This window comes from Ranitomeya variabilis, chromosome 1 (genome assembly GCF_051348905.1).
Source record: "Ranitomeya variabilis isolate aRanVar5 chromosome 1, aRanVar5.hap1, whole genome shotgun sequence".
NCBI classification, from domain to species: Eukaryota; Metazoa; Chordata; class Amphibia; order Anura; family Dendrobatidae; genus Ranitomeya; species Ranitomeya variabilis.
Genome location: NC_135232.1, coordinates 764,550,290 through 764,570,021, shown reverse-complemented (window position 1 = coordinate 764,570,021; position 19,732 = coordinate 764,550,290). Strand labels below are relative to the sequence as shown.

Genomic DNA, 19,732 nt, shown 5'->3' with positions numbered 1-19,732 from the left:
TATACAGTATGATTACCACAACTCCTATACAGTCTAATGTTCCTAATAGCCCCTAAATACAGCAGCCAGTACAAAGTTTATGGGCAGCACGGTGGCTCAGTGGATAGCACTGCAGCCTTGCAGTGCTAGAGTCCTGGGTTCAAATCACATCAAGGACAACATCTTCAAGGAGTTTGTATGTTTTCCCCATGTTTGCGTGGGTTTCCTCCAAGTTCTCCGGTTTCCTCCCACATTCCAAAGACATACGATAGGGAATTTAGATTGTGAGCCCCATCGGGGACAGCGATGATAATGTGTGCAAAAACTGTAAAGCGCTGCAGAATATGTTAGCGCTATATAAAAATAAAGATTATTATTAAGTCCCACACCCCCTCCAATACTGTGTCACCACAGTCCTCCAGTATAATTTCCCCCACAGCCCGCTTTACAATTTGGTCACCAAAGTCCCCAATATAAGGTCCACAACAGCCCCCAATACTGTATAGTCACCACAGACCCCACCTATACAGTATCATGTCCCCAAAGCCCCCCTAAACAGTATGAGTCCCCACAACCTAAGTATAATATCCCCTACAGCCCTACATATAATAGGATGTCCATACAGTCCAAGTATAATGTACCTCACAATCGTCCATATAATATGATGACCCTACAGCCCCCTTTCCGTGGCCAAATAATATACCAAAAATGTAAAAAAAAAAAAAAAAAAAAGCTTATACTCACCTAATTAAAGTTTTGCTGTCTCCTCTTCTATCTGGGATGGCAGTGGGCGCTGGACAGCAGTTATGCTATTGCACCACCTGACACTCCCTGCCTACTGTCCCTTGCCCTGCAGTCCAGCAAGAAGGCGCAAGCCGAAAGTAGCTTGTGCCTTGCTGGAGTTACCGGCGAAGCAGGGAGCTGAATAGCACTGTTCGGCTCCTGTCATGGTGCTCACATCAACTCACATCATCAGGAATACAATTGAGTGCAGAGAGTCAGAACTTGCCGAAGCACAGGCAGTGAGCGATGCTAGTGACTCACTGACACTGCTCACCTGTGTGCCTGCGCCTCCAGTTGTGAATGCGCTGAATGCTTTCGGTTGGGGGAATGGAGTGCCATGTGGATGCACGCACAGCGCTGTCAGGTTGTTTCTTTCAAACTGCGCCATCTCAGGGATGCAAGAGGTAGTGTCCAAGGTGGGTGCCTACCTTGCCTACCCATCATACCCACCCTGCACGTAGGCGCACACCAATGATTAGATGGACCCATTAATGAATTAAGCACATCTTACCTCTCAGTCAACACCCTTCATTACAAGAATCTTAATGAATCAGACCTTTAATTTTCTAAGACGTAACAGAATTGATGAGCTTGTTCTAAAGTGAAGATGAAAACACCGTAACTAGCATACCTTCCCCTTTCTGTTATATATAGTATTTCTGACTTTGTGATGGTGCACAGGTTTAGATTGAATCAGACAGAATTTGTAGATCTGAGATTAGATTGTTTTTAATTTGTGTATTTGATGTAATCAATAAATAAGTATATAACTATATAGTATAAATTTTGAATACTTATATTAATGATGAGTGTCATCTACCCCTGGTAATGACTGCAGAGGAGTGAAATACACATATGAATTGAGCAATGATATAAGCCTGGGCTGAGTAAGTATGATCATGTTTTCCTATGTTTTAGGAAATCCTGTTTAATCTCTGAAGTCAAGTTCCTGGACAATAAAAGACCCAAATCAAGCCAATCCACAGGAAAAAAAAATCAGAATAAAGTAAAAGTATTACCTGACAATATCATTGCACACCAGTAGTTTTCTACTTGTACATTATTGTAATTAATCAATGAAACTTAAATGATCAAATCTCGGTATGTTGTTGGTAAATGCCATTCATTTATGGCAAATAGGATATCTACTCAGTACTATTCAGGCCATCTTAAGTGTATCTGTTATTTGCTTAACACGGTTTATTTTATGCAAGTCAATGTTCTCCTGTTTGTCCCCATCAATAAATTCATTAGTAGGAAGTTAGTCGCCTACTGTGAGCAAACTGTCCTCATTCAGCTTGTGACAATGGAATAATTTCACATTTACTCCAGAAAAATGATAAACAAACCAATCCTCTCCAGGTGTTTAAACCTTTGCTTGTTCTCCTAATACAAGCCTCCTTGTTTTTCCTTCAAAATAAAGAATGTAGACAGGACAACAGCTTCCAGTTTCACATCAATTGTGTACTGTAGGATAATTGCTAACAGGGCATTGCTAGTCTTGTTTCACACCTTGTTAGCACTGCAATTAGCTTTCTTTACATTTACTGATTGCTGTTTTGCATACTTGACTTAATTCCATCTAGGGCTTAAGGTGCAGCTGCCTTGTAGAATTGTTATAAATTGTAACACAGGACACAGTGGACCCATTCAACTGCAAGAGATCCAAGAGAGGAGCAACTTGAAGACATGGTCCACACAAAGATGTTTGGTTTAGTTTCCATAGTGTTTTTCCTTCAAGGATGTATCTCAAGGCCAACTGAAATGCCAGTGAACACAGAAGACCCAGAGCAAGTAAGATCTGTAGCTCTGAAAAGGCTTTTAGAAGTATTTGGCATCGAAGATCCACCACATTCTCTACATCATATCAAGCAACCACCTCAATACATGATTGACCTGTACAACACAGTGGCAGATGCAGATGGTGTCACCAAGGACCCATTTCTTTTGGAGGGGAACACAGTCAGAAGTTTCTTTGACAAAGGTAAAGCCAACTTTCAATTGTAATATTCATCCATGATGTCTGTAAAATCATTTTATTTATGTGATCTTTTACATCCTAGTTGTTGTGGTTATTGGTTTGCAATATTATTAGAAGATTAAAATACAATAAACCACACAATATATCTAATCCTTGCTATTCCTCAAAGTTCACAGTGACCAGATGTACTTTTTGTTCAACCTCTCAACGGTAGCCAAGGATGAGAAGATTTTAACAGCTGAGTTACATCTTTTCAAACTTAAGCCAAGAGCTACAGAGTATGCTTACTTCAAAAGACACCATTTCTGCCAGGTGAGACCCTAAAATGGAAATATTAAATCCTATATGAAGCAATATTTTAACACACTTGAGTTGATTATATAAAATATTGTACTAGAATAATGGCAGAAGTTAGTTTTGCATAAGTGATGGAATTATTATCAAAGCACCAGAAATAGCCACAGGTTCTCTCCATAAATTATGACCTGTTGGAGAAGACTTAAGAACTTGAGTACTAGTTGATTGGTTTTCAATACATCAAGTTATATTTACTTTGCTCCGAGTCTGCTGCTAATGACTTTCTTCCTGTATCTCTCTGTCACAGATAAGTGTATACCTGGTTTTAGACAAGAAAACAATGCATTTACCCCAAGGAAGAAAACTGTTGTCATCGAAGCTTGTCCCTATTCATACTTCAGGATGGGAAGTGTTTTCCATCACACAAGCAGTATGTATTCTATTTTTGTTCTACAATATATTTATATAAATGTGTAGCTTTGTGTTTCAATTAAAAATGGAGGCATTTCATCATTTGAAGTATAAGCATTGCCTTATTAATCTGCATTGTGACTTTTTATGATAATTTTAATATCTTTATCTGACAGGTTCGTGCCTGGAATGATGAAAGTCACAATCATGGTCTTCTTGTGACAGTGAGGAATATTGGAGGAGAGCAAGCGGACTCCAATATTATTCACTTTGCCTCGGGAAGAGATCATCATGAAAGCAAGCAACCAATGCTAGTTCTCTTCACTGATGATGGTAGAAGAGGAGTCATTTCTATGAGTAGCCAGCCAGGTAAGATATGAGCCAACTTGTACTTTAATAAAATTATGCTAGATAATGTGTTCACTGCAATGATAAAAGTGATGGTTCCCATATGAAAGAGCATTTGTACAAAAGCCCAAATGCAAGGTCTTAAATTCAAAAATAACATAATATTTTTTGGTCACCTATAGATAAATATTTTGTAAACTTTGTTACACGAGCAAGATGGATTTTGATAAAATAGAGTTTTGAGTTAAAAGCCATTTTAAATTTAGGTAGTGCATACAAAGAGCAAAAAAAGGCCGAGACATCATTTTTTCCACGTGTTTATATAAATTAACCTTATAAACTATGTGTTTACTATATATGATTTTTTAATAATTATTATTACTATTTTAAAATTAAAACTGTTCTTAAATCCCTTTAGATGGCCCTTCATTGTCTATACCCAATGAACCTCATGTTCCAGCACCAAACAGAACAAGAGTGGCAAGATCGGTGTATGACGATGGATACTCACCCTGTCAAAGACACCCACTATATGTTGACTTTGAAGAAATTGGTTGGTCTGGGTGGATCATCTCTCCAAAAGGATATAATGCATATCATTGTAAAGGGTCATGCCCATTCCCTCTAGGTCAGAATATGAGACCCACCAATCATGCTACAGTGCAGTCTATAATTAGTGCTCTCAAGTTGACACAAGGTGTTAATAGTCCATGCTGTGTCCCTGACAAACTCTTCTCTATAAACCTGCTTTACTTTGATGATGATGAAAATGTTGTTTTGAAGCAATATGATGATATGGCTGCTGGTAGTTGTGGATGCCACTAAAGTCGTACTGGATGGCTGTCACTTATAGTCATTAAGGCAGGCACTGCCGCAAACAATAGAGTGTTCCATAATGCATGGTTACCTGTTAACCTATTCAGAGGGAACCTGTTATGTTGACTATTGTGTCTGATCTATGGTAGGCTCTTTCTATGTTCAGGCTTCCAATGGATCAACCTATTCAGTAGCGTTGTAAGCCCAATAGTGGTCTGTGGCTGCTGCATGGGAGCCTAATACCTCTCAGCATCAATGGCTCTTCTTTTGATTAGCCGGCCTAGCACAACATCAAAAGTGAAACATGCCACCAACTATGACGTTGTGCCAGGCTTGCTAATGAAAAAAAAAGTCACTGATGATGGGAGGTAAGAGACGGTACTCCCTCTCCCATCCAGAGGCCACAGACCACTGTCGTGGCTGATGACATGGGATGTGCAAATCGATCAGAATGAATTCTACTATTCAGTGATTGACAACCTTCCTTGCATATCTAAAGTTAAAATTTGTTTTAAAGCACCAGAGGATTATGGTAGTATAGCTTAAGCATAGAACTAATTGAATGTCTGCCATTGTTACCGCTTATAGGAGACATATCACACTGTGATTGTAATAAGTCTACAAATAGATGTATGGAAAAAGTATCAAATGTGGTATGCTTGTTAAAGTAACCTACTTTGCAAAAAATGGATGGCACTCAACATAGATGAGGGGGTGCAGGTTGGACTGGGAGACCCAAGTAGTAGACTTGTAGAAAATCAACTGCACTCACATGAAGGATTTCAGTTTGATGCTGGTTTATTTAATACAATAGTTCAACATAGTGTTGGGTAAGGGGACAGAAAAACGACAGTAGTGCTAGAAGTATGACGTTTTGACCCATCCCGGGTCTTTTTCAAATTTGTTGCTGCGTCCTGGAGTGTAGAGAAGCAGGATATCAATGCTGCATGCGCGTCAGCACTCCTACTCCTCCACATTCCAGGACGCAGTGACAAATCTGAAAAAGACCCCGGACGGGTTGAAACGTCATACTTCTAGCACTACTGGTTACTATTCTGTCCCCTTACCCAGCACTATGGTGAACTATTGTGTTAAATAAACAGGCATCAAACTGAGATCGTTCATGCAAGTTTGGTTAATTTTCTGCAAGTATGTTAGAAAAACTTATACAGAGTGCAGAAATACATGCCTTTCTACTGATTTTGATATAAAAATAGCAGTATACAGAGCTTTTTTTGTAGTCAAAAATATCAGAACCCTAACGGACTAAGTGAATGAGATTTGTCAGAGTTTATTATCTTTTTGGAAAGTGATCTGCATAGCTTCTATGCCTCCATTCTAATGATACTAGTGTAAAGTGGGCCTGGACCTTCTCTTTCTTAGACAAACCATAGCCAGTAGCTTATGTCTCCCATACGTACTGGAACATGATAAAGGCATTCCCTTTTTTGCCACTCCTGTTTGTAATTTTGCCTTAAAAATGTATTTTAACTATTAATTTACCATATATAGTATTACAGGTAAGAGACTTATGGTATTTTTTCTATCATGAGTAGAAGTCACTGGTATTCATTTATACCTCTAATTGCCACTGTGTGGTTGATATTATACCAATGCAAACTTGTGTAAAAATACTGTAACTTGTATGATATGTAAATAAATAAAATGATAATATATATGTAATATATGACTTAGATCTTGGAATAAAGTATTTTTACATGTGTGATACACTGTTGTGTTATAAATGTATGTTTGGAAGTTATGCAAATTGTCTCACCCCGGCAGCTGCATTCTGCCGCACCCCGGACTGGGAGTCTGCAGTTCTCTGAGCCAACTGAGCCGGCTCACAGCTGACAGCCGGCTCGTAGAAGCTGCAGGGCACCAGCTCCCAGTGATCTGACATGAGTACAATTGAAACAGAGTGATGTCAGCAGCGTGATCAGGTCATGTGATCACGCTGTTGGCATCACTCGCCAGCATGGAGAGCATTGGTGGTAAGTGCTCCATGTTAGTGAAGCTAAAGACACCGAAGATGAGGAGGGGATTTAGTGTAATGGGGCTCGCGGTATTTACTGCTTGAGGGGTATTTGCTGCTTGGGAGGATATTTACTGCATGGGGAGGTATTTACTGTGTGGGGTGTGTATTTACTGTGTGTATGGGCAGGTGTGTATTTACTGTGGGGGTATTTACTGTGTGTGGGGGGATATTTACTGTGTGTGTCTAGTGGTATTTACTGTATGTGTGCTGGTAATTACTGTGTGTGTGTGGAGGGTATTTACAGTGTGTGGGGAAGATATACTGAAACGGGCCTGGGGAGTTTTACTGTGATGGGGTATTTAGTGTAATGGGGCTAAGGGAGATTTAGTGTAGCGTGGCTGGGGGTATTTACTGTGTGTGGGGTACATACTGTGTGTGGGGGTGTATTAACTGTGTGTGGAGGGTATTTACTATGTGGGTGTATTACTGTGTGTATGGGTGGGTGTATTTACTGTGTGTAGGGGGTATTTACTGTGTGTGGAGGGGGAATTTACTGTAACGGGCCTGAGGGAGATTTATTGTGATGGGGTATTTAGTGTAACAGGGCTGGAGGAGATTTAGTGTAACGGGGGGATGATTGGAGGACACAAGTTTGGGGAGCAAAGAATCGACAGGTGCAGACACAATATGTGCAGCAGGAGAAATTTGAAAACATGATATGGGGAAGGTGGGAGATGGGGCATGTATGGGGGGATGGGTGCAGACACAGTATGGTGAGTGGGGGTATTGGTGTGGACAAGGGGAAAATGAAAGCCGAACAAGGGTAATGGCCTGTGTACAGACACAGAATGGTGGGTAGTCAGAGGGATGTGTGAGCAGGCAGTATGGAAAGTAAGAGGATAAATGCATGAGGAGGGAGGGAAAAACATGTGAGGAGACTATTGAAGCAAGTAGTGAAAGGAAACAGTATGGAGAAGAAAAGTGTGAGAGGGCACAGAATAGAGACTGAGTAGTGTGGGGGGTAGCATGGGGGTACAGTGTAAGAGCACAGCATACAAAGGAGGGGGGAGTGTGGTGAGGGGGCATAGTATAGAGACTGGGCCCTATTGGTGGAACCCAGTGTGAAGAGGGGGCCCAGTATGGAAAGGAGAGGGCAGTGTGGAGGGCATGTACCATAAGAGGGACAGTGTGGGGGTCATATTTTGTGCAGGCAATATAGTGAGGAGTAATTATTCATTCAGTAGCATTATAATGACACTGCTATCTTTAACGGCATCATGTGGGGATATGCTGCAGAAGACCATAGAAGACGGAAGTCTTCAGAGATGAGCTGTGGTTGAGAAAACTCATTATGGGGTCTGGACAAGATGAAGAAGAAAAGAAAGGGTATGACTCCACAGACAACGTCATCTATCAGGTACCTGGATGCAAATTTTTTTTTGTTAGGCCAGGGCCACACTTGCGAGTGTGATGTGAGGAACTCGCAAGAGTCTCTCGCATCATTACCCGGCACTGCCACCGGCACTCGGGACCGGAGCATTCAGCTGTATGTATTTCTATGCAGCCGTACGCTCCGGTCTGAGTGCCGACGGCAGTGCTGGGTAATGATGCGAGGGACCCGTGCGAGTTTCTCACATTGCACACGCAAGTGTGACCCCGGCCTTATACTGACTAATTCTCATATGTTATTATTAGGAGCATTAAAGGTGTTGTCCAAGTTTGTGATGAGTCTGCAGTCATTCTATGTGTCTGCCGACTTCTGAATTCTCACAGTGAGCACTGAACATTGTCAGGATTCTCTACTGCTGTTGAATGGCGTTATTGGAATGGGCAAGGTCGTAAGTAGGGTTTAATTAAGATTTAATAAAGGAGTTTGTTCCATTCTTTCAATTAAAGGACTTTATTCTGGGTGTCTTTGTTATTATACAATATGACTATGTGGTTAGTAATGGGGGCATCTTATTGATGCCTCTCCATTACTAACCTCACGCTTTGTGTTAACTGACAATACAAAGGTGACATCAAACCCCCCAACCATAGCCCCACATGCGACCTCTACAGGCCAAGTGGGAAAAGCGAGGCTAAGTGCCAGAACTGGCACATCTTAGAGATGTGCCTTTTCTTGGGCAACTGAGAGCTGATGTTTTTAGCCTAGGGGGGCAGTATCTATGGCCCTTTTCTAGGCTATTAACCCCTTTCTGACATATGACGTACTATTCCGTCGAGGTGGTATGGGCTCGTATAACCACAGACGGAATAGTACGCCATCACCGATCAGCCACGCTCACGGGGGGAGCGCGGCCGATCAGGGCCGGGTGTCAGCTGACAATCACAGCTGACATCTAGCACTACGGACCGCTCCTGGCACATTAACCCCCGGAACACTGCGATCAAACATGATTGCAGCGTTCCGGCGGCATAGGGAAGCATCGAGCAGGGAGGGGGCTCCCTGCATGCTTCCTTGAGACCCACGGAGCAACGGGATGTGATCGCGTTGCTCCGAGGGTCTCCTACCTCCTCCTCCCTGCAGGCCACGGATCCAAAATGGCTGCGGTTCTCCTTCTGGGTCCTGCAGGGAGGTGGCTTGCAAGCGCCTGCTCAGAGCAGGTGCCAGCAAGCCTCCTGCAGCGATCTGACACTATATTGTCATGTCCCCCTCTGGGGCAAAGTAAACAAGTAAAAAAAAAAAATTTACATGTGTAAAAAAAGAAAAAAAAATCCTAAATAAAGAAAAAAATATATATATTGTTCCAATAAATACATTTCTTTATCTAAATAAAAAAAACAATAAAAGTACACATATTTGGTATCGCCGCGTCCTATAAAATGTCCCACTAGTTAACCCCTTCAGTGAACACCGTAAAAAAAGCGACGCAAAAAACAACGCTTTATTATCATACCACCGAACAAAATGTGGAATAACACGCGATCAAAAAGAGTGATATAAAAAAATGGTACCGCTGAAAACGTCATCTTGTCCTGCAAATAACGAGCCACCAGTCATCAGCGAAAAAATTAAAAAGTTATAGTCCTCAGAATAAAGTGATGCAAAAATAATTATTTTTTATATAAAATAGTTTTTATCGTATAAAAGTGCCAAAACATAAAAAAAATGATATAAATGAGGTATCACTGTAATCATACTGACCCGAAAAATAAAACTGCATTATCAATTTTACCAAACGTGGAACGGTATAATAGACCCCCACCAAAACAAATTCATGAATTGCTGGTTTTTTGCTGGTTTTCTGCCTCACAAAAATCAGAATAAAAAGTGATCAAAAAATGTCACATGCCCGAAAATGATACCAATAAAAACGTCAACTCGTCCTGCAAAAAAAAAAGACCTCACATGACTCTGTGGACCAAAATATAGAAAAATTATAGCTCTCAAAATGTGGAGACGCAAAAACAATTTTTTGCAATAAAAAGCGTCTTTTAGTGTGTGACAGCTGCCAATCATAAAAATCCGCTAAAAAACGCGCTATAAATAGTAAATCAAACCCCCCTTAATCACCCCCTTAGTTAGGGAAAAATAATAAAATTAAAAAAATGTATTTATTTCCATTTTACCATTAGGGTTAGGGTTATGGTTAGGGTTGGGGCTAAAGTTAGGGTTGGGATTAGGGTTAGGGTTGGGGCTAAAGTTAGGGTTAGGGCTAAAGTTAGGGTTAGGGTTGGGGATAAAGTTAGGGTTAGGGTTGGTGCAGCGCCCCAGAGTCCTGGTTGTTGCTGTAATGTCATTCCTCCACCTAGTGATATTACATCTGAAGGTAACAAAGGAGATCTTCCTACCAGGTATCACAAACCATACACCACACTTCACACTCCAGACCACCAGGAGGAGCCTTGCTCCTATCTACTAGGGCACTCCTCACAGAAGGGTAAAACTGGTGGGCTGGATAGAAAGTTAGAGAGACGCTGACTGGGTTTTGCCCAGGCAACACCTGTCAGGCAGACGGGGAAAGGAGGAACATCTGAGTTGCAGACAGAGGGTCCCTGTCAGGGGTGGGATCCTGACAGAGGCCTAGCAAGACAGAAAGCTACGGAGCTGCGCCTGCCCCACGTGCGGCAGCATCCTAAGAAAGGACATGAAGAGAATTGTGTTGTAGAGGGTGAGAAACGAAGTCACAGCACAAGGAGAAAACACCGGGAGGAGTTCTGCCCTGAAATAGGCTGCCTCCTTCTGAGGCATGTAGCCGGTGGCCGGAACACCGAGGGACTAATTGTCTCTACGCTTTACTTCAGAGACTGGCAGGACAGTCAATTCCAAGTTGGCCGCCCGACCTTAATACCTAAGAAGACACAGTGGCAACTTGTGGGGGTCGGGGCATTTCTAGGGTCCCTATAAACAAGCCTCAGGCCATCAGTCATACGGGTTTGTCCTATCCACACCATCTGGGGGACAGAGAGGAAGAAATAACATCTAGAACATCTACAAGATGTGATGTTTTCGTAGATAAAAAAACGAAAAGTGGACCCTCTGGACCGTGACGACGAACCCCTCACGGACGAGCTGACCAGATGGACCGCCCCCTATACAGGGAGAGTTAGGGGCAGGCCCGTGAGGGACTATCGCCATGGAGGCTGGAGGATCGAGGCAAAAAGGGGAAAAATAACGGAGAGACGATGACGGCAGGAACTCAGGGTATGTGGGAGCTGAGGAACTAGGAACTGGGGGGTATGACGGAGATAGAGATCTGATGGGTAAACTGCAGGCACACTGGGACCGAGGGAGGAGGAAGGAGACACAGGGAAAGGCAAGGTACTACAGAGACGAGGGAGCAAAAGGGAACATTACGGAGACACGGAGACTGACGGAGGCAGGAAAAGGATATAGGAGCCGGGCAGGTACCGCAGAGGAGACAGGAACTGAAGGAACACGGCAGGAACACTGGAAAACAGGAAGGCACTGCAGAGAGAGGAGACCCAAGGTCAAAGGGCAAGGAACGCACAGAGACCACAGGCGACCAGAAGCACTTGTAAACACAAATGAACATCAGGCACAGAGGGGCAGCAGGAAGCGGCTTACATACCGGCGTGGGAGACACTTCCGGGTTACAGTCCTCCAGGATGACAGAGAGGACAGGAAGGAGCGCCAGCAGAAGAATCAGATGTGCGCACGCGCAGAGCTGAATGCGACGCACGCGCGCACCCGACGAGCTGCAGAAGCTGGGGGCGAGCGCTGAAGAGAGGACGCTACAGCAGAGGAGCCGCGCCGGGACGCCGGGGATAGGTAAGTATGACAGGGCGCGGGCAGTGGCAGCGGCATGACACAAGAGTTGTGAGGACCTTACCGGGAAGCTCAGCAGGGAGGTACTACAACACACAGGCGCTAGTAGGAAGGCTACTGATTTCCACCTGAATAAGGGGACTCTGGATTTGCCTTTGGACCGGCCGGATTCTGCCTACCCTGTGGTCTGTACCCTGGACTGTGGATGCTGAAGCCTCCAGTAAAAGGTAAAGAGACTGCAACCTTGTGTCCTCATTATTCTCTGCACCTTACATCACCCACCATCACTATCTAAACTTCTAGGAAGCCCTGGGGATACACTTCACCTGTGGGAAGGTATACCATCTAGCTGCCATCACATCACCCCAGCGGACCCCTAAGCAGCGTCGGTCACCCTGACCGAATACCACAGGTGGCGTCATGAACTTTATACTAACTCTCCCTTTCACTGGACGCCCTCTAAGGGCCACGGACCGGGTCAGGCCACCGTGACATCCCCGCAGAACACCGAAGGACCCGGCACCGAGTACCCCATTGCCCTTAATGTGGGGGCGCTCCAACATTTTGGCGTCACAAACAGGATCTACTTAAGCCTGAAAATCGGGTCATGTGCGCCTAAGAACTGTGCCAGAACTGTATTTGAACTGTGATTTGCTTAAAGACTGTGTATTGCCATTTGCCGCCAAAATTCCCGCCAAAACCGCCGCCATTACAGCGCCATGAGGAGCGCAAGAGAAGAAGAAGGGCGTGGAGTTGTGGGCGTGAACAAACTGAGAAGCGCGAAGAATAATGGCCGCCCAGTCTAAATATTTCTGCACCTTGAGGACGTGTCCGTCAGCAGCCGAGATCTGCCTCCTGATCCTCAATGGCGGGCAGAGACAACAAAAACGAAACCGCCCCAGAAGGAGAGAGCGGGGAAAAGACCAGGAAGAGGCGAGCCACGTGGAGGATGCCATGGCAAGCTGCCCAGAACAAGAGCGTGGGGTCGGAGCGGAGGACTCCCCCAGCTACCCGGAGGGGCACGGTAACCAGGCCTCCACCACTGATGCCAACTCCCTGCAGGTTGGAGTGGATGAACTAATTGATCAGCTCCTGCAGCTGCGGGTGAAGGCCCAGGCTCCGCACCAGATGACGGCCGCAGAGGACCACTGACGCCGCTCCCTGCACCGCTTCAGGAGCCGTCGCCGACACCATCACGGACAACACCGCCGGTGGAGCCAGCTGACGTGGAGGACGCCGCTGCGGCCAGTAAGCACGCCGACCCTGCCCCAGTGACGGAAGGCCTCCTAATAGGCCCCGTCGCAGCGCCACCTCCCCGCAGGACCCATAGACTCCAGCGCCTCGAACCCTGGGACCAGGCTACGGGCATGGAACAGTTCTTGAAGGCCCCAATAGCGCCCATCACATTGCCAGGCGAAGTCTGACGGAGATATCACCCTCTTCAATATGTGGCCTGGAGGTTTTTTTTTTAAATGTTTACACCGATATACTGTATAGACCTAGGGTAGCGGACAGCCAAAGAAGTGGAATGTAGGCCTGAAAAGCAACTATTTGTAGAGCACAGATAGACCAGGAGTCTGACGGAGATATCACACTTTCAATATGTGGCCTGGAATTTTTTTTAAAAAATTTACTCCAAAATACTGTATAGACTTAGGCTACTTTCACACATCAGGTTTTTGTTTCAGGCACAATCTGGCAAGTTTTGAAAAAAAAGATCCGTTTTTTTTCGCCGGATCCGTTTTTTTTCATAGAGTTGTATTAGCGTCAGATTGCGCCTGATGACCAGACGCTTCATCCGTTTTTTGCCAGATCCGTCCAAATAGTCATTTCCGGCTAACGTTTTTTTGTCCAGCGAAAAAGGCGCGCAGTGACGGAGCCAGCCAAAAACGCTTGAAACGGAGTTGTGAAGCGATGAATCCGGCCTCCGGATCTGGTTTTCCAAGCATTTTCCATTGAAATCATGCACATTTTCCGTTCTGGGGTCTCTCTCTCTCTCAAAAATAGAAAACCGGATCCGGCATAAAAATGGATCCGTTGCGTCAGTTTTTTCAGTATTTGCAACAGATCCATTTTTTGGAACATTAGCCGGATTCTGCCTGAAATAAAAAACCTGATGTGTGAAAGTAGCCTTAGGTTGGCGGACAGCCAAAAAAGTGGAATGTAGGCCTGAAAAGCATCTATTTGTAGAGCACAGATAGACCAGATGTCTGATGGAGATAACAGACTGTTCAATACGTGGCTTGTATTTTTTTATTTTTTACCCCAAAATAGTGTATAGACCTAGGGTAGCCAACAGCCAAAAAAGTGGAATGCAGGCCTGAAAAGCAACTATTTGTAGAGCACAGATAGACCAGGAGTCTGGCAGAGATATCACATTCTTCAATATGTGGCCTGGAGTTTTTTAATTTTTTTTTACCCCAAAATACTATATAGACCTAGGGTAGCGGACAGCCAAAAAAGTGGAATGTAGGCCTGAAAAGCAACTATTTGTAGAGCACAGATAGACCAGGCGTCTGACGAAGATAACAGACTGTTCAATACGTGGCCTGTATTTTTTTTATTTTTTACCCCAAAATAGTGTATAGACCTAGGGTAGCAGACAGCCAAAAAAGTGGAATGTATGCCTGAAAAACAACTATTTGTAGAGCACAGATAGATCTGGCGTCTGACAGAGATAGAACACTTAAATATGTGGCCTGGATTTTTTGGGGCCCACCAAAATTGTGTCAACAAGTAGGCTATGACACTAAAAAAAATGTTGGAGTACTAAAATTGTAAAATATTTAGCGCAATGATATGCCATGTATGTGGCGAACAAAACACAGTGATAAATATAAGAACTGTAGCTAAATATTTTTTGGCCAGATAAAGATTTTTTGGTCAGCAAAATGGTGTCCAAAAATGTTGCAAGACACTCCAAAAAATACTACAGTGCCAAAAAAAGGGCCAGAATTTTCTGCGGCGTGACCAAGCAAATAAATGTAGAAAAAAAAGGGGGCTCTGAATTGCTTTGTAATAAAATTAGCAGGATTCAGGTGCCAAAAAAAATTAATCCTAGCCACAGATACTTGCAGCTAGGTATATTTAAAATACGCAGCAGACAGTAATGGACCCTCTTGCAGTGAGATCTATATACTCACATACAGTGCCTGCAAGCTTTGCACTGATGTGGATATGCACACATAGACTCCCCTGCCTACCTGGCACTGCAATCAATATACCCCCTAATTAGCCCTAAAAAGGACTGATGGTTTTTCTGGATTTGTGGATTCTGTGATGGTAGACCCACACTAACTAATAACAGAACAAATCTGACCTTATCTCAGCAGCAGCTCTCCCTACACTAGCTGAGTCCGAAGCTGAATGCGCCAAGCAGGGTGGCGTCCGGTCTCTTATAGACCTGATGACGCTGTGCGGCCAGCCAATCACTGTAATACCACAACAAAGATGGCTGTGGCATTACAGTGCATGGCAGACAATCCCTGCATGTTTATTGGCGCCAAAATTGCAGGGTGGAGACCCGAGCTCCCGCTGAATAATCCCGGAAATGCTCGGTGCTCGCTGAGTACACCGAGTAGCGTGATACCCGGGCAAGTAACGAGTAGTGGCGAGCACGTTCGCTCATCACTAATTCAGACCCTTTGCTCAGTATTGAGTTGAAGCACCCTTTTGAGCTAGTAGAGCCATGATTCTTCTTGGGAATGATGCAAGAAGTTTTTCACACCTGGATTTGGGCATCCTCTGTAGTCATGAGAGAACGTGCTCGCCACTACTCGTTACTCGGCGAGCAACGAGCATTTCCGGGATTATTCGGTGGTAACTGGTGTCTCCACTCAGCATTTTTGGCGGACTTTAGAGATCCAATCACGCTGCAGGGATTGTCTGCCAGTCCATGAAACGCCGCAGCCATCTTTTTTGTGGTCGTGCAGTGATTGGCTTGGCCGCACAGCATCATCCCGAGTATAAGAGACTTGGCGACGCCCTGCTTGCCGCATTCAGCTCCGGATTCAGAGAGTGTAGGGAGAGCTGCTGCTGAGATAGGGTCAGAATCGTGGTTTTAATAGTTAGTGTAGGTCTGCAACTGTTAATTCCACAACTCCTGAGAAACCAACAGTCCTTTTTAGGGCTAATTCATGGGTCCGGAGATTGCAGCGCTAGGTAGGCAGGGCACGGCATATCCACATCAGTGCAAGCCTGCAGGGACTGTAGGTGCGTACATAGCTCCCACTGCATCCCTGCCAAAGCTCCATAACTGTCTGCTGCTGCTGCTTATTTACTATATATCTAGTTGCAGTTTTCATTTTTTTTTTCTTTTTTCTAAAAATTCACCCCCCAAAAAAAAATATACAGTCTGTTCTGTCAGACTGATGCCTGTTTAAAAATCATAGCTTGTCAGGCATACGTAGCATAGTTGTGTGTGCTAGCCTTGTGCCACTGTTTTTTTTTTTTCACCCAAAAGCCCCCCCCAAAATTAATACAGTCTGTTACGTCAGGCTGAGTCCTGGTGTATCTGTTTATGAAAAACCGTATTTCCACAGGCATACGTAGCATACTTCTGTGTGTTAGCCTTGGTCACATTTTTTTGTTTACATTCACCAAAAAGCAAAAAACACATTAACACAGTCTGTTAAGTCAGACTGAGTCCTGGTATATCTGTTTTTGAAAAATCAAATTTCTGCTGTAGCATAGTTCAGTGTGGTAGCCTTGTGCCACTCTTGTTTTTGGGGATTTAAATTCACCAAAAAACAAAAAAGGCCTCATATATCTGCGTGCTCCATGTTCAGGCATTTTAGGCCGGTTTTCCACTGTTTTGGTGTCTGTGACTCTACTTATATACAGCACTATTTTGCATTTAAAAAATACAGGCCACATATTTGGCAGTGTGGTATATCCGTGACAGGCCTCATATATCTGCGTGCTCCAAGTTTGGGCATTTTAGGCCATTTGTCCAGTTTTTTCCAGTCTGTTACTCTACTTATATACAGCACAATTTTGCATGAAAAAATTACAGGCCACATATTTGGCAGTGTGGTATTTCCGTGACAGGCCTCATATATCTGCGTGCTCCAAGTTTGGGCATTTTAAGCCATTAGTCCAGTTTTTTCCAGTCTGTTACTCTACTTATATATAGCACAATTTTGCATTTAAAAAAATACAGGCCACATATTTGGCAGTGTGGTATTTCCGTGACAGGCCTCATATATCTGTGTGCTCCAAGTTTGGGCATTTTAGGCCGGTTTTCCACTGTTTTGGTGTCTGTTACTCTACTTTTATACAGCACTACTTTGCATAAAAAAATAAAAAATACAGGCCACATATGGAACAGTGTGGTATTTCTTGAAAAATACTTCTCTTTCAAGTTGTTAAGGCTGCTTCATGACTGTCTTAAATGCTCCAACTACTACTACCACCATCATCATCTTCTGCCTAGAGACAGTTACTGAACACATAGAAAGTCTGAGGAGCAGAGTGTGAACGTTTGGGTGGTGTTGTACTCTGTCTCTGCATTATGAAGGCGTTTTCTCCCGCCAATAAAAGTGGTACTGCCACAAAGCCAGGAGCCATGTGCCCAATGACTGCCAGAGAGCGAGGCACCGTGCACTCCATGAACGTGAGTACAGCGCACGTGCACAGTAGAGAGAGACAGTTCATGCTCTGTGTTCAGCTTTGCTGAACAATAATTAAAGGGCACAGAGGACGTTGGTACAGTCAGAAAGGTACTCCCTCTGCATTTTCCCAAACTTTGCACTCCTTGTTAGAGTCCTCCACGCCTCAGGGCCAGGGCGATGGGAGGGTCTGGGAAAACTCTCCCCGAACTTTGCCAGTGTTCCACTGCCTCTGCTGGATTGGAGTTGTGTCTCTCTCACCTGTACTCCTTACTTGGCCAACGAACTGTGACCTCTTCTGCCAGGGTTTTCAGATGGGAATTTTTTAAATCATTCAGCAAGAAGAACCCTATGGTCCTCCAACATTGTAGTACACCTGTCTGCCTCTGGAATAATAGTATAGACTAACACGGCACGCTATAGTAAAAGTGTTGTTGGTGCTCAAGTCAGGTATCCAACCCGTCAAAATATAATAATAAACTTGGCACTCCGTATTTGAACAAAAAAGAGCTTCTCTTTATTTGTGCATCCAGACAAAAATGGTTATGAACGTTTTCAGTCCGTCACAGGACCTTCATCAGAACATTCTTTAGCATGAACTGGATGTGAAGGGGTGCTCTGTAAGCGGTCTTGAGCATCCAAATTATAGGGACCTGCTGCAGCGGGTATGTACTGTAAACAAGCTGGGCATCATAAGCCAAGGACAGCGCAAGAGGTAAAGGCACAACTATTGGAAAAAGAACTGCGCAGTATGGCGTACAGCATACAGCTGCGGGCTGATATTCATAGCCTAGAGAGGGGCCATGGATATTGGCCCCCCGGCTACAAATACCAGCCCGCAGCCGCCCCAGAAATGGCACATCTGTGAGATGCGACAAATTTTGACACTTAGCCCCTCGCTTCCCACTCCCGAGTAGCGGTGGGATATGGGGTAATAAGGGGTTAATGTCACCTTGCTATTGTAAGGTGACATTAAGCCGGGTTAATAATGGTGAGGTGTCAATAAGACACCTATCCATTATTAATCTTAGAGTAGTGAAAGAGTTAAAAAAAAAATTAAGACACAGCCAGAAAAAAGTATTTTATTATTCTTAATTTAACCATACTTACTATACTTGAGTGCCTGCAAAAAACGTAAAATAATATATAATCTACTCACTGTCCAACGCAGTCCAATTAATAACGAGGGTCCCACGACGATCTCCCCTATAGAACAGTGGCATCGGGTGATGTCACTGCTCTATAGGACCTCCAGTGACACACTGACAGGAGACAATGGCTCCTGCAGTGTATAACTGAGGTTACCTTAGTTCAGGGATCACTTTATGGCATTGCTGCGTGGGAATTTTCTCACACATCAGTGCCACAAGTGAGACTAGGGACTATTTTTTACAGTGGCGGAGGAATACAGTGTGGAAGGATATCTTCCATCATTGTATTCCTGGAGCCCCTAGAGAGCGGTCGCATCAGCTGCTGCTGCTGCTCTCCATGGGAGATCGTCGTGGGACACTCGTTTTTATTGGATTTCTGCGGATCAGGGAGTATAGTGTTTGTTTATTATTTTAATATTTTTTACAGGTGACAATGACTTCGGGGATCAAGGTGACAAGTGATGGCGAGTATGTACTCTATGTTATATGTACTGTATGTCTGTATGTATGTATTGTATGTAATGTATGAATGTATTGTATGTAGTATGTATGTAGTATGTTGTATGTATGTATTATGTATGTAGTATGCATGTAGTATGTTGTATGTAGTATGTGTGTTGTATCTATGTAGTATGTATGTATGGAGTATGTATGTAGTATGTATGTAGTATGTATGTAGTATGCATTTTGTATGTATGTAGTCTGTTGTATGTAGTATGTATGTAGTATGTTGTATGTATGTAGTATGTATGTAGTATGTTGTATGTATGTTTTATGTAGTATGTATGTAGTATGCATGCATGTAGTATGTTATATGTATGTATGTAGTATGTATGTATCAGAATCAACACAACACAATGATTACAGGGTCAAATGAAAGTATATAGAAAAATTCATAATTTATTAGCTAAAATGAGCACACATAAGGTCAAACAACAATTCAATATAAGAAAACCATATAAGAGAAATATGCAAAGAATAGAAAATGCATTGTGGGATGTTACATATGTATGGACACACCGGGACACCGGGAAGTGATTGAGGCTAGAAAAACTATAACCTCACATACGGGCAGGGTACATTAAAACCATATAAACCCCTATATAAAGGGTAGAAGGTTACCCACTATTACTGCCCATCTGTGCC

General features: G+C 43.7%; 1 protein-coding gene across 1 annotated transcript; it reads left to right on the top strand.

Annotated features, from left to right (window-relative positions):
• Nucleotides 1-2,451: 2,451 nt before the first annotated feature.
• LOC143798766 (bone morphogenetic protein 2-like) lies at nt 2,452-4,624 on the top strand. Its single transcript, XM_077281124.1, has 5 exons — nt 2,452-2,746; nt 2,913-3,055; nt 3,348-3,470; nt 3,628-3,820; nt 4,218-4,624. The coding sequence occupies exons 1-5, from the start codon at nt 2,452-2,454 to the stop codon at nt 4,622-4,624; spliced, it is 1,161 nt and encodes a 386-aa protein (XP_077137239.1).
• The last annotated feature ends 15,108 nt before the right edge of the window (nt 4,625-19,732 follow it).

Bases quoted from the DNA above. Each gene is read 5' to 3' on its own strand.
- LOC143798766 (XM_077281124.1), top strand. From the start codon at position 2,452: ATGGTCCACACAAAGATGTTTGGTTTAGTTTCCATAGTGTTTTTCCTT. The intron at 3,471-3,627 runs GTATGTATTCTA...TTTATCTGACAG, and splicing joins TGTTTTCCATCACACAAGCA to GTTCGTGCCTGGAATGATGA. The intron at 3,821-4,217 runs GTAAGATATGAG...AAATCCCTTTAG, and splicing joins TTCTATGAGTAGCCAGCCAG to ATGGCCCTTCATTGTCTATA.